At 34.9% G+C, this 13742-nt stretch overlaps 1 protein-coding gene across 3 annotated transcripts in view; it reads right to left on the reverse strand.

Annotated features, from left to right (window-relative positions):
• The window catches only part of LOC128991818 (uncharacterized), a 39535-nt gene that overhangs the window by 4050 nt on the left and 21743 nt on the right, over window positions 1-13742 (reverse strand). Inside the window, exons 15-21 of one of the 3 annotated variants that reach the window (XM_054415017.1) lie at window positions 12815-12907; window positions 9711-9758; window positions 6921-7574; window positions 4562-5892; window positions 1475-1551; window positions 1112-1301; window positions 328-466 (exon numbers count right to left, since the gene is read on the reverse strand). In XM_054415017.1, the coding sequence (XP_054270992.1) occupies window positions 328-466; window positions 1112-1301; window positions 1475-1551; window positions 4562-5892; window positions 6921-7574; window positions 9711-9758; window positions 12815-12907 (2532 nt within the window). The remainder of the gene's footprint in view (window positions 1-327; window positions 467-1111; window positions 1302-1474; window positions 1552-4561; window positions 5893-6920; window positions 7575-9710; window positions 9759-12814; window positions 12908-13742) is intronic. The other 2 variants (XM_054415018.1, XM_054415019.1) reach the window with 2 other exon arrangements.

A 13742-nucleotide genomic window follows, 5' to 3' on the forward strand; every position in this document is an offset into this window, starting at 1 on the left:
TTAAACATGATACACTGAAAAGTTCACTCGGAATTGAGCGTTTACACTATTTACAGTTACACTAATTAGCAGAAAAACATAGCGTTGTTTAGATGATTTATAATATCCTTGGATTAAAGTAAACAAATTTACAATACTGTAAGTTACAAAAAATAGGAACACATAATACAATTTCATGGAGACGCTCCAGACCCAACTGAAATATTGGGTACTTTCCTGGAAGACCGGAGAAACCCGAGAGCTATGAACACGATTAAGGGAAGTATTGTGCTCTAGGGTTTGAATTATACTTATTTATAAACTATCTTAGCTTCAATTCATAATTACCTTGATATCACGAAAAAGAGGCTCATTCCTCTTGTTTAAAACTCCCAAACATTTTGGAATGTCGGCTAAATTCAATACGAGTACTTTATTCATTTTTAGAATAGCCTTCCTTTCAACTTCTCCAAAAAATCCGTCAAGTCTGAAAAAGCAAATTCAAATGAAATGCGATGAGAATTTCAAACACCAAATAATGTAAAAAAAGTATTCACTTTACTTTTCCTTTTAGCAACAAACATAAGCACTCATTAAATCTAATGACATTTGACTGGGGAATAATAATGACTTGTTAATGGAATAACTTCTTGATCAGCATTGTACGTGTTATTAAATTTACGGAAAGTAAATAAAAGAAACGTCTTATAACACTTAAAACATATATTTACGCTTATACTGTTACTCACAAGACGGTAAATATACAAAAACGATGGTAAGTGGTGATCGATTTCGATTGGACACTCCAATCATCATCAGACCCAATAGGCGAATGTACCATCGTCACTTACCATCGTTTTTGTATATTTACCGTCTTGTGAGTAACAGTATAAGCGTAAATATATGTTTTAAGTGTTTAAGACGTTTCTTTTATTTACTTTCTGTTAATGGAAATATTGAAATTCACTTAGTCTGTAGGTTTGCTACGGTAGGGGTATTTATTGGTGGGTTAGTTTAGGGTAGTATGGCAAAAACGTCACATGTAGCTTTTTTAAGTTGAGGTTTAGGTACTTGCCATTTCTATTCGATCATTAACTTTTACTTGACGTTTCATTAGTTTTCTTCAACTTACTTGTTCAATTCAGCGAGTATTTCAGGATGACTTGTTTGATTTATGGTGAAGAATTTTATAGACTCGTCCAATTCGAGCACTTTCACATTTGTGTGAGGTCTGCCCTGTACAAACTGACTTAGGAACTCCAAGGCCACGATTGCTGGCTTTTTGTCTACGAAGAGCAGATGGAACGGTTTATTCTCAATTCCTGGGTAACAAACACAACAGATTGTAGTTTGTTTCACAAAACACAAAGTAGACAACACTTTTCAAATACACATTACATTAGGTTCTCACCACAAAACATATTAAGTCATTTATAACAAAACATACCACACAGAATAAAACAGTCACAATTTTCAGAACAATTTGAAAACTTACCTATTATCTGAACGGGAACTTTTCTTACTCCAAACTTCTCTGGAGGTGGTTTTTTTTGTACGTTGTTGTTATCAACTCTGAAAAAACAACCAAGTTTATGCTAATTGTTTTCTATGGATTATTCAGGGACATACACTCACGGATCATAATGGAGTAACAAGACGATACACAGTTTTAAGAAACTCAGAGTGCATTTTGGTTTGCATTTAATGGCCCTTTGTTTTATCATACTACAGTAATGGCAATTTCAAGAGAGAACACATTTTTTACATAATATGCCAAATTTAATTTAATGATTTTTTAATATGGCTTTTAGTGTAAGGAGTTCTAAAACCTACCTGAGAGATTAAATCTCTCTTTTTTTAGATAAGCGGGCTCCATGCAATCATATAGATAATAAATCAATGGTGTTTGGCAGGATTCGAATTAGAGCCTCCAAGACATGAATTTAGTCCTCTAACCACTAGACTAGCTATGCCGTTGTTGATTGTGGTAGGAATAAAGTATTTCTAATATGAATAACTGACAAATACAAAAAGTCAAAGACAAATTACAGAATTACAGTCCCATAGGAGGGTTTACCATGAAGACAAAAATAATTACATCCTTGCAAGAAAACCAAAGTATAATATTATCTTATAAAAAGATAGGGCATTTGCCAGGAATTATTAAGGAAATTGACAGGAAAGCAGGCTTACCTTTAAATAAGTCCATAGAGACACATAACACATAACAAAATTAAAAGTAGAAATTTTCGTGGTCACTGACCACTTTTTCAACCACTGGAGATTGGAGAAATGGCAATGGCAGTTGCAATTTGAATCTATTACACCTTGTCAGGGTTGCCAACACAGATGAAGAGACTAAAAATTGTTTTTACTGTTGCATATGTATGAATGTGTTCACTTATTATGAATAATCCACTATATTTACACTGTTCTATATTTACACATATGTACACACACATAATAAACATTTTTTTTATATACACTAGCCTGCTATGGAAGGTGAGGAATGGGGTTTATCTTAGATTAAGGTTTGGTGGGTTTCTAGAATGGGTGAACCATTGGTAGCTTAGTTCCCATCTTCTCAGTTCTGAGGGGTTGCAGTTTGGAGGCAGTTGTTTTATTATTTTTGAAGAGTAGCAGCTATTAAAATCAGATTTTGAGTGGGATGAGGCATGGTTGACTACTGGTTTGTCTTTATAATTATTTTTTACATCTTGACGATGACCGTTCATTCTGGTACGGAACTGGTTCTTTGTTAGGCCTATATACTGAGCTGGGCAGTTTTTACATTGAAGCTGATAAATTACATTGCTGGTGCTGCAGGTGTTGTGTCCTTGAATCTTGAAAACTTCATTTGTGGCGTTGCTGGAAAAACTTGTGGTGGGGGGGTTGATGGGACACGTTTTACATCTGGAAGTATTACATGGGAAAGAGCCGTTTGGGGGTTTGTTTCTGGTTGCTGTAATTGGATCCGGTATCTTAGGATGAACAAGAATCTTTTTGATGTTAGGTGGTTGGCGAAATGTGGTGGTTGGGGGGGTTTTCAGGAAATCCTTTGTGTGGGGGGAAGCTTGGAGAATTTTGAATCCATCTTTTAGAATGGAGTTGAGGGATTGTAGGCCATGGTGGTATTCGGTTATTAGGTTTAGGTTTTGCTGTGGTTTTAGTTTCTTTGTTGGAGGGTTGTTTGATTGGGCTAAACGGATTAGCCATGATGGATTCAAAATTCTCCAAGCTTCCCCCCACACAAAGGATTTCCTGAAAACCCCCCCAACCACCACATTTCGCCAACCACCTAACATCAAAAAGATTCTTGTTCATCCTAAGATACCGGATCCAATTACAGCAACCAGAAACAAACCCCCAAACGGCTCTTTCCCATGTAATACTTCCAGATGTAAAACGTGTCCCATCAACCCCCCCACCACAAGTTTTTCCAGCAACGCCACAAATGAAGTTTTCAAGATTCAAGGACACAACACCTGCAGCACCAGCAATGTAATTTATCAGCTTCAATGTAAAAACTGCCCAGCTCAGTATATAGGCCTAACAAAGAACCAGTTCCGTACCAGAATGAACGGTCATCGTCAAGATGTAAAAAATAATTATAAAGACAAACCAGTAGTCAACCATGCCTCATCCCACTCAAAATCTGATTTTAATAGCTGCTACTCTTCAAAAATAATAAAACAACTGCCTCCAAACTGCAACCCCTCAGAACTGAGAAGATGGGAACTAAGCTACCAATGGTTCACCCATTCTAGAAACCCACCAAACCTTAATCTAAGATAAACCCCATTCCTCACCTTCCATAGCAGGCTAGTGTATATAAAAAAAATGTTTAATATGTGTGTGTACATATGTGTAAATATATAACAGTGTAAATATAGTGGATTATTCATAATAAGTGAACACATTCATACATATGCAACAGTAAAAACAATTTTTAGTCTCTTCATCTGTGTTGGCAACCCTGACAAGGTGTAATAGATTCAAATTGCAACTGCCATTGCCATTTCTCCAATCTCCAGTGGTTGAAAAAGTGGTCAGTGACCACGAAAATTTCTACTTTTAATTTTGTGATGTGTTATGTGTCTCTATGGACTTATTTAAAGGTAAGCCTGCTTTCCTGTCAATTTCCTTAATAAAAAAAGTATAATATTACAATTGTTCGAATATAGAACCACCCGGATAATTTGAACCACCAAAGAGTAGTAATTTATTTGGCAGGAAAACAACAAAAAATTTGACTTTTTTCAAAGTTATAGATTGTGTCAATTAGGTTGGTGTGTGAGAGGGAATGGGGAAAATCTTTAAACAACATTGGGGATCCACTTAATGCTAGTGCTATTTCAATCCAACAGAAATTATTTGTAGGGACCTGTACAAAGTACAAATAACAAAAACCACAGTGGTAGACTTACGGTTCTTGTGCACGTTCAAATCTTGTTCATTACTCCAATTGACATGATCTATACTTTGTGTTTTCATCAAGGCCTACGTTTTTTTTTTTAAGATTGACCAATTGTTTTCTCTAAAAAAATAGCATTAAAGTAGTAAACAATTGCGGTAAACTTACTTTCTTGAAATGCTTAAAGCATCCGGGTCAAAAGCATCCTTCCAGTTCATCGGAATTTGGCTGATCTTTAACAAGGGCGACCTTTTAGAGGTTTCATTATCCAAAACGGACTCTTTTGGTGGGGTGTTCGTACTATCTAATTTTTTAGGGCTCTCGTTTTTCACATTAACTGACACATTTAGTGGTTGATTCATACTTTCTAGTACTTTAGGGTTTTCAAACTCCATAACTGACTCATTTGTTGGTTCATTTACACTTTCTATTATTTCAGGGCACTCAAACTCCATAACTGACACATTCCTTGGTTCATTCACGCTTTCTACTACTTCAGGGCACTCAATCTTTATGCTAGACTCATCTGTAGGTGTGTTTATTCTATCCAGTATTAGTTGTAACTGTTCTTCAATATCATAAAAGGGAAGATGAGCTTCAGTAAGTGGCGTATCATCTATATCTAGATTGTCCCAAAAACTGTCATCACAAGGTTCATATTTCTCAACTGGATTCTGCTTGGGAAATACTGATTGCTCTTCAGTAAGTAATGCATTTTGTTCATTCAGTAATCGTTCAGAGGAGACTGGGAGTTCCGTAGTCAATGGATGTTGCTCATACAGAAACAGTTGCTCCTCAGTCGTTGGATTCTGTTCAGTCAAAGTTGTCTCTTCTTCAGTCAAAGTTGATTCTTGCTCTGTCAAAGTTGATTCTTGCTCAGTCAAGACTGGATGATTATTCAAAACTAAGCTAGCCAGTGGGTGATTGACTTCTTCGAGTTCTTCAGGAGCACTAGCATAGTCGTCACTCGAGTCATCTTTCGAAGAAGGAGAATACACTGACTTTACAAGGCTGCCGCACGTAGACAACTGCTCAAGGCTGCTTGGACGAAGTGAGAAAGCTTCTTGCACCTCATTATCCAAAATGATCTCATGTTGAGGAGATTCGAGTTTGGATTCCAAGGGAGTGGATCTGGACATTAGCTTGACCATCTCTTTATGTGCGTTATCAATCAAACTTTTAAATGACATTTCATCTTCCTCTTTTTGTGCATTATTGTTCAAACTTTTAAATGACATTTTTCCTTCCTCTTTTAGTGTGGTATTATTCAAACTTTTAAATGACATTTTTTCTTCCTCTTTTTGAATGTTATCAATAGAACTTTTAAATGATATTCTATCTTCAGAGTTGGTTTTGTGAAGAGGGCTGAATTTGGTATATTTCTCAGAGGCTTGAGATGCAGAAGAAGTTGGCCTGCTGTGTTTGCAGATGTTAGCGACTTCTGCAGAAGCTGGAGTCAGGGGTGTAGCAGGCCGAGGGATGTCATTCACGATGGGAACCTGAAATCAACACAAGTACAGAAGCAACAGATTTCAATCACACTAAAAACATAGTTATAGAATTTATTACCATGAAACATTTTCACACTTTTCATTTGCTATTAGGCTTTTATAATAGAAGACAATTTGATTTGTAAAACTCAATTTGATGTAGGTCTATTGCAAATAACATGAGATTTGAAGTGGAAGGATTTAATAGACACAAATAAGATATCTTAGATATAATTTTTTCATCCTTTTCTTAAAAAAAAAGATATGTAACGTACATCTTTGATGAAACCTTAAACATTAAGTATTAAAATATGGTATTGTTGTCCTACCCATGATAGTGGCAATATCTTTACATGTCCCCGCGGTCATAAAGACATCATCATAACCCGCAATTCTGCGTTGCACAGTGTAGACACAATAATACCATAAAACAACAACTCGTTTCAATGGGAAAAATGCAGTTGTTAAGGGAAAAGTGGCAAAACAAAAACAGTAAAGGTGAACTAACACTGGCAATCAACACTTGATCATAACATCACCAATCTAGGTTTTTATTTCATTTGAATGTGCTAAAAACAAACAACCCAACACTGCTAACTTGTGCTATTGTGTTTTCCAGTTAGAGCACTAACCTTGCCTTGGTCTTTCCCACTTGGATAAGAAGTTAGATTTCAGATCCTGAAACGTCATAAGACTGGTGTTCAACTAATCCGTATCGGAAAATATCCCCAATAATATGTTAAAAATCAAGAGGTAACGCCACACTACACAACTTATCTTGCTGGGTGGTTTTAGTACTAGCCTTCAAATCTGAAGGTCCCTTGTTCGATTTGATTTCCAAGCAAGATTATAACTGAACCCAGGTACCAATTTTTCATTGGACTATCAATTAATGATGCTACTTAACAAAAAGTTGACGTTAACAAGACCAATGTTTGGTCCAATCCCTTAAAAAAAAAAAAAAAAAATGCAACAGGCACAGATACACACAAGATAATTTAAAAACTTTTGTTACTATTTAATTTTTAATATCTTACCTCACTTTTAGATGGCGGTTGTGGAGTTACTGGTTGAAGAATAGTCTCATCTTTGGTCACAGAGGCATTGGTTAACACTGGTGGCAGATTATTTACCCAATCAGAAACAGTGGTTGGAGCGGAAACACCCGAGTAGGATGAACGTCCTGATGAGCCAATCGGCGAAGAACTGGGGTTGACTGGACTAGACGTGGGATAAGAAGAGGTAGGGAAAGGTGAAGAATGTGGGCAAATGCTAGCACTAGAAGGGAAATTCTGGTAACTAGGCCGGACAGGTTGATTCACAAAGTAAGTTAAAGGTTGAAATGCCATCTGATTTGGTACAAAATAAGAAGTAAGAGGTAAGGGTTGTTGTGGCAGAACAGGTTGATACTGTGGGTAAAGATTGGTTGAAGGGATACGTTGGTTGTACGGCAAAATATGGGTATTTGATTGGTAAAGCGGATGACCTGCATAAGGTAAATTGGAAGGGTTCGGTGGTGGCTGATTGTAAGCAGCTGGCAAACCCAACGTGGAAGGATAAGAATAACTGTAGTAGTTGTGCACTTGTATAATGGTGGCGGACTGGTCTTGGCTAGTGTCAGTAGACGAAGCCGTGACCGATGGCATATCAATATTCTGAGGCTCTTCTTTTTGACATGTACCAGGAAGAGGCTACAACAAAAAACATTATTTACTATTTTTGAGTGTGTAATTTTGTTTCAAAGAATATTCAACTAAATTGATTAATAGTTCTCTTTATCGAACCGGTTTAAAATCACTTATAACCCATCTTCTGTTACATTTGTTCAACTCTAAAGCATTACAACTACTTGAATTGAGCCTTTTAAGCTTTATAGCTGATATAGTATACGTACAACTCCAGGAATCTTTCTCCATTGTTAACAACTTTCTAAATTAGTAAAATCTGATGTCCAGACTATGCAGCATTTTACGGAGTAGTTTTTGCTTACCTGATGTGATTGTGTGAGTGTAAAAAATCCCCATTTTTCACTTGTAATATTGCAAAGGTCACTAACCTCTATTTTACTTCTTCCCTCCCTTCAGTTGGAGGTAGACTTGAGCAAGTTCAAGAGTAAAAAAAAACAACTTGTAGACAGGTTGCTACAGTACAAGTGAATGTGTTGCTTATGGGTTCAGTTATTATTAAAATAGCTATTATTTGATATTTTAGAGGAATTTCAAATTATTTGTATTGTTCTTTTTGTTTTAACTATAACGATATTGTGACATGATTAATGCAAATTTCTGTTTTTTAATATGGACCAATAATTGAGTAGTTGAGTACACGGGGACGTAAGAGTAAGCAAACTTCCAACTCCAACAAATGAAAAATCTTCTGAAAGCTATATTTAATTAATGCACAAGGTTTTTGGTTGATTAGTATTGCTTGAGCGTAGACAACTTTTTACTATTTCCCCCTTAGCTCTCTTCGCTTGGGATTGTTCTTACACATGACTTCAGACTGGACATAGAGGATTGCGGCCATTATATCTCATGGATAAAATCCATCGGTGATTGGCAGGATTTGAACCCAACACCAAGAAGACCGAAGCCCCGCACACTACCACTAGACCAGCTTGCTCCCCTGTGCAGTAGACCATAGGTTTGATCAATCGTTGTCCAGGACAAAAGTTTAAAAGTTTCAATCCCGTATCGGTCATGTCTGACATTGAACTTATGAGTTCACCTATTTATTAAAAGGCTTGCTGGAGGAGACCCATTTGAATAGGTGGTGGATTTTGCATCTCGAATGAATTTTTTTCTTATCTTTAATAAGTGTTTACAAAAACATTGTTTTATGTGTGTATAGGCTTTTATGTTAGTTTTAGGGGAAACATTTGTAAAATAGGAATTAATGTATCACTAAATAACCCCTTGGAGATAAAGGGTTAGCGACATTTACCGTTACACTTCCAAGGTTGGGATACAATTGATACAATACACATCTGTATCGTAAAATATTAAGTAAAAAAAAATTTATAGAAGATGGATTGTACAAGACTCTAAACCAGCCCTGTAAAGATGTCTATATTTTCACACATGCGAAGTAAGTTTTTAAATTCAGCAAATGGGTGGCTAAGCTTTAAACAAAGTACTGTATGTAATGCACAAATACAACAGTGAGCAGTTTTATAAGGATTCACCTTTGTACATACAGTCTTATTAGAAATCCACACATAACACTAAAATATTACCAATGTTTTTAGTATTAATCCCAATGCTAACTTGCAGAACAAGCATGTACAATAGCAATTCACTAATAGATTTACTAAAATTTCTTAAAAAGACCATATTTGCATGTAGTGAGAGGTATAATAGCACAAGCCCAACAAAATCACTACTAATTTTAGAATTGTAAAAATATTGTTAAAAACTATTACACAATTTAGTAAAACATAAATCTGATAAATTGTATTAGATAGTGTTGTAAAAGGTTACTAAACTTACCAAGGCAATTCATTTGCAAAGGATAAAATTTAATTTTGCAAGCGAATTACCTTTTGTAGCCTAAACATGCAACCAATAATAATAATGATTCCATGCGTCTCATAGCAAGAAGAAATTACAGAAATTGTACAGCGTAAAGAGGTTAAATTGAAACATTGCAAACTACAAAGTATTGTGTCTCTCAAACATTGCAAAAATGGAAACTGTGCAGGAAACAAAATCACATCACTCCAAGTGTTTGTGTTATCAAACCTAAGTCAATAAGACACAAACAACATTTTTCTCATTCAAGTAAGGTGGAGAAAACACAAAAAGGGCAAAAGAAAAATGGGAGTTTACCTTAAATCCCGGAGGAGGCCTTGTAGTATTTTTTTTCTCTGGTATATTCTGGAACAATGTTAAATTCACAATAAATTTAGAGTAGTTAAGTAATGAAGCCAACAATGTGCCGCTGAATATTAGATGGATTTTAATAGCAAATAAGGGCAAGAAAATCCTATTAAATTAGTTGTAGCAGATTTACCATTACCGCAGATGGATATGCAGCTAGAAGTAGAATTTCCAGTAGTTTAAAACACTGTATGTTCAGGAAGGAAAACTGTAGAATTTGAAGTTGTTCAACTCGATATTTGGACTTGTAAGAAATAGACTTTCAGGTTGTGTTTAGATATTCTGGGTGATATTTAGGGTGTTGGATATTCCGACTGGTAAGAAGTAGAATTTTAGGCAGTATTTTCATTGGATATTCGGACAGGTAAGAAGTAGCCTTTCATTCAGATTTAATATTCAGACTATCAAGAAGTAGAATTTCATAGTAGATATTCATACAGGTAAGGAGTAGAATTTATGATTGGATATTCATTCATACAGGCAAGAAGTACAGTGTAGAATTAGTGGCTTTGGGGGGGGGGGGGAAGTCTTTAAAATGCACAATCTTTGGTGCTGACAAGGCAATACTATTCAGTGACTTTAACATGAGATAGTCAGGCATACAATATTTTGTGACGATTTGAACTGGTTGCCTGCTCCCAAAATATGTTGGCTCTGTGATTCTGCATTATGAATTCAATCATTGCCTGCAGCAAGCTGAAAAACAAATTATAGATTCGAGGAACTTTATTTTAGTTAGGCTCGGTTTTTCGTGGCCCGATGGTAAAATCAGCAACTTTTCCGTGAACTGAAGACACCCTGGAAGTAGAGTTTCAGATAAAATATTGGGACAGGGAAGAAGAAGTAGGATTTCTGATTAGATATTCAGAAAGTTAAGAAGTACCATTTAAATTAGTGTTCCAACTCGGCTAGGTAATAAATACAATTGTCTTTTATTGCTAACCTTTAGCATTACTACAGAGAACAATCGGGTGATCTACAATCTAATATTATTTTTCTTAACCATTTTATTGAATGGCATGCAATAACCAGAGTACAAATGTTGTCCAACCCACAAAATAACAGGCAAACAATTTAATCTAAGCCACCTAAGCAAATTAACTATAATAACCCAGAACCCAAAAAGTTGTTGAAGTGATGTCTTTGTATGTGGGTGTGCGCGCGAGCGTGGATGTGTACTACCACAGACTAACCCTGTGGTCCCGATTCCTAGGGTATCTCACAAAGAATGTTTTTCTCTTTTTGGAATACCGATTTGGAGATTTTCCCATTAAATGACTTGGTTTAAACAATTTTGATTCAAATTTAGTATGTTGTGGTCCTTTAAGCTTATCAAAATGTTACAATCCCCAATTCTGTACAAATTATGGTTCCAAAGTTATCGCCAATTTTTAGTAAAATGAATGTAGTTGTGTATGACAATCACGGAATGCGCTAATGTCTAAAATTCTACTTTCTACTTTATCAAAGCTTACACATACTAGAATTACTACATCAAGGTTTGTTGACAAGCTAATGGCAGAATGTATGTGTCAGTTTTGGTACTGTTAACTTCATCAAGTTTTGATTATCAGACTTTGTTTACCTTGACAAAATTAAGGTCCCAAAGTAGGCTATAACATACAAAAGGGAGTCTCTTCATTCTTTTTTTGGGTTGTTTGATTAATATCAGGGAAGTCTAATGTATAGGTCGGCCGCTTAGAAAACGACCTCCTCCAGCATTGGTTTAGCATTAGCGCGCAGGTCGTTTTCTAAGCGGCCGAACTTTAGTACTTGTGACATGATAGAAAATTAAATTCAATAGTTGTAAAGAAATAACCGTCTGCTCATGATTGACTAAAACTGTACTTCATATTAATGTTCTTTGGCCTAGGATCACTTCTTTCTTGAACATTAAAATGGTATTACCTAATTCCGCAAATTACCTAATAAGTAAATTACCTAATTCCGTCTTTGATTCTAAATTTTTTAGTGAGCAGCTACCGGTTTCGGGGTTACAGAAGTTCGGATCAGTACAAACTTAAATATTTCACTGAGGATGAGTATGGTAAAATTCTTTATAATGCTATAACATATTTATTAATATTTAAGTAGACATCCCATCTTTATGGGCCAGATGTAGCCCATCTTTTATTCAAATTAAACCCAGTTGAATGAACTACTTAAGGTGTATGCTATGTTAAAATATTTTTTATTACTTTTTGAGGGTTCAGTTTTGCAGAGAACCTATGATATATTATCGCCATCGGTTAAATATTGGTATAAAGCAATTATAATTTGGTTCGATATATCCCTTCAAAATGTCTTTCCATTGTAAACATCAAATTGAGTTATGTTCTATTAACATTTTTATTGATGTTTAATAAACAAAACTAACTTATGAATAAGTTATTCAATCAATAACAAGATATATTTTAAGATCGCCATCGGTTAAATATTGGTATAAAGCAATTGTAATTTGGTTCGATATATCCCTTCAAAATGTCTTTCCATTGTAAACATCAAATTGAGTTATGTTCTATTCACATTTTTATTGATGTTTAATAAACAAAACTAACTTATGAATAAGTTATTCAATCAATAACAAAATATATTTTAAGAACGTTAACAAAACAAACAATAACCAAAACTTATTGATATGGTTTACCGCATAGGGTTAGAAACTGTATTTTACTGTAATTTTTAATCGTACAAATTTAGGATGAAACCAAGGATAAAAAGAAACGACTTTATCAATGATTTTACTTGTATATTAAAAAATTGAAATCAAGGCAATTATATCAAACCATATACAATCGATATATTTAATCCAATAATATATCGCAGGTTCTCTATGGAACTTAACCCCTTTTTGTTGCTATGAGAGTTGACGTGACAGAAAAAAGTTGTCGTATTCCTCAGAAATTAGTTCTGACATCACTCCATTGGTCACTCAATTTAAATGTTCATATTTATACTAAAACTGACTTAAGTTATAACAAGGAAATGAGATGTCTACTTAAATCATCAGTCAGAGATCTAAAACTAAAAACTTTACAACTAAAAGTGTTTACCTTATATGGAAGAGAGGGGATAGAGGAGATCCGATGAGGAGGGGAGTAATTTTGGAGTAAGGATTCCAACACAAACTTCAGCTGGTCATCAATCTAGATTCATGTAAAATAAGTTCATGTGTAAAAAAAACTATTTAATTTAGCAAAAGCCCTGTGGATTGGGCGAGACATTTTGAGATGTGATTTGAAATTTTGTTTGTGGGTACAGCAACCTCTCAATAATCCGTACTAGTTGTTATCTTGATTATTGAAGTAAGGCAGGACTAGGACAGTTTCGGAATCGCGTGTAACTTATATAACAAGACACCTTTCACAAAAACTGATTGAATAGTGTCTGTGCAAATGTAAAATAAATGTTTACGGATGTTTTAAAATATCTGAATAGCAGAATGTATCAAATATGATACCATTGACTATTGGATACTGAAGAAGACATCCCATCTATGTTGACCAACTATAACCAATTTTTGTATTAAAAAGAATATGTAGTTGTGTGAGCTGAAATTCTATTATACACCTTATCTTTTGTTTCTGGCCAAGTTGATGGGTCATAACAGTTGCTATAGCTCACAATAAGTCATTCTATTAGTTTAACGTATTTGATAGAATTTAGTAATTTATATCAGCACAATCTCACATCAACTACGGCGGTTTTTATTAAAAATCTAGTGACAAATTTAACATGAGAATGGAATGTCTGGTTGTATCAACAGTCAAAGGTAATACACACTGTAGTAACAACATGATTATGTTATTTCAGAGATTATTACGGACATTTTTTATCACAATGTCTGTAATCATTTCTTAAATAACATAAACTAATTACCATCAAACTAAGTATATTGGTTACCTCAGCCCTTTCCTTGTTAGAACCACTACACTCACACACAGGGATAGACGCTACTTACACCATTCTACCCGGCAAAAC

This window comes from Macrosteles quadrilineatus, unplaced genomic scaffold (genome assembly GCF_028750875.1).
Source record: "Macrosteles quadrilineatus isolate MER2022 unplaced genomic scaffold, UCM_ALF_1.0 Scaffold_4__1_contigs__length_99947679, whole genome shotgun sequence".
In the NCBI taxonomy this organism is placed as follows: Eukaryota; Metazoa; Arthropoda; class Insecta; order Hemiptera; family Cicadellidae; genus Macrosteles; species Macrosteles quadrilineatus.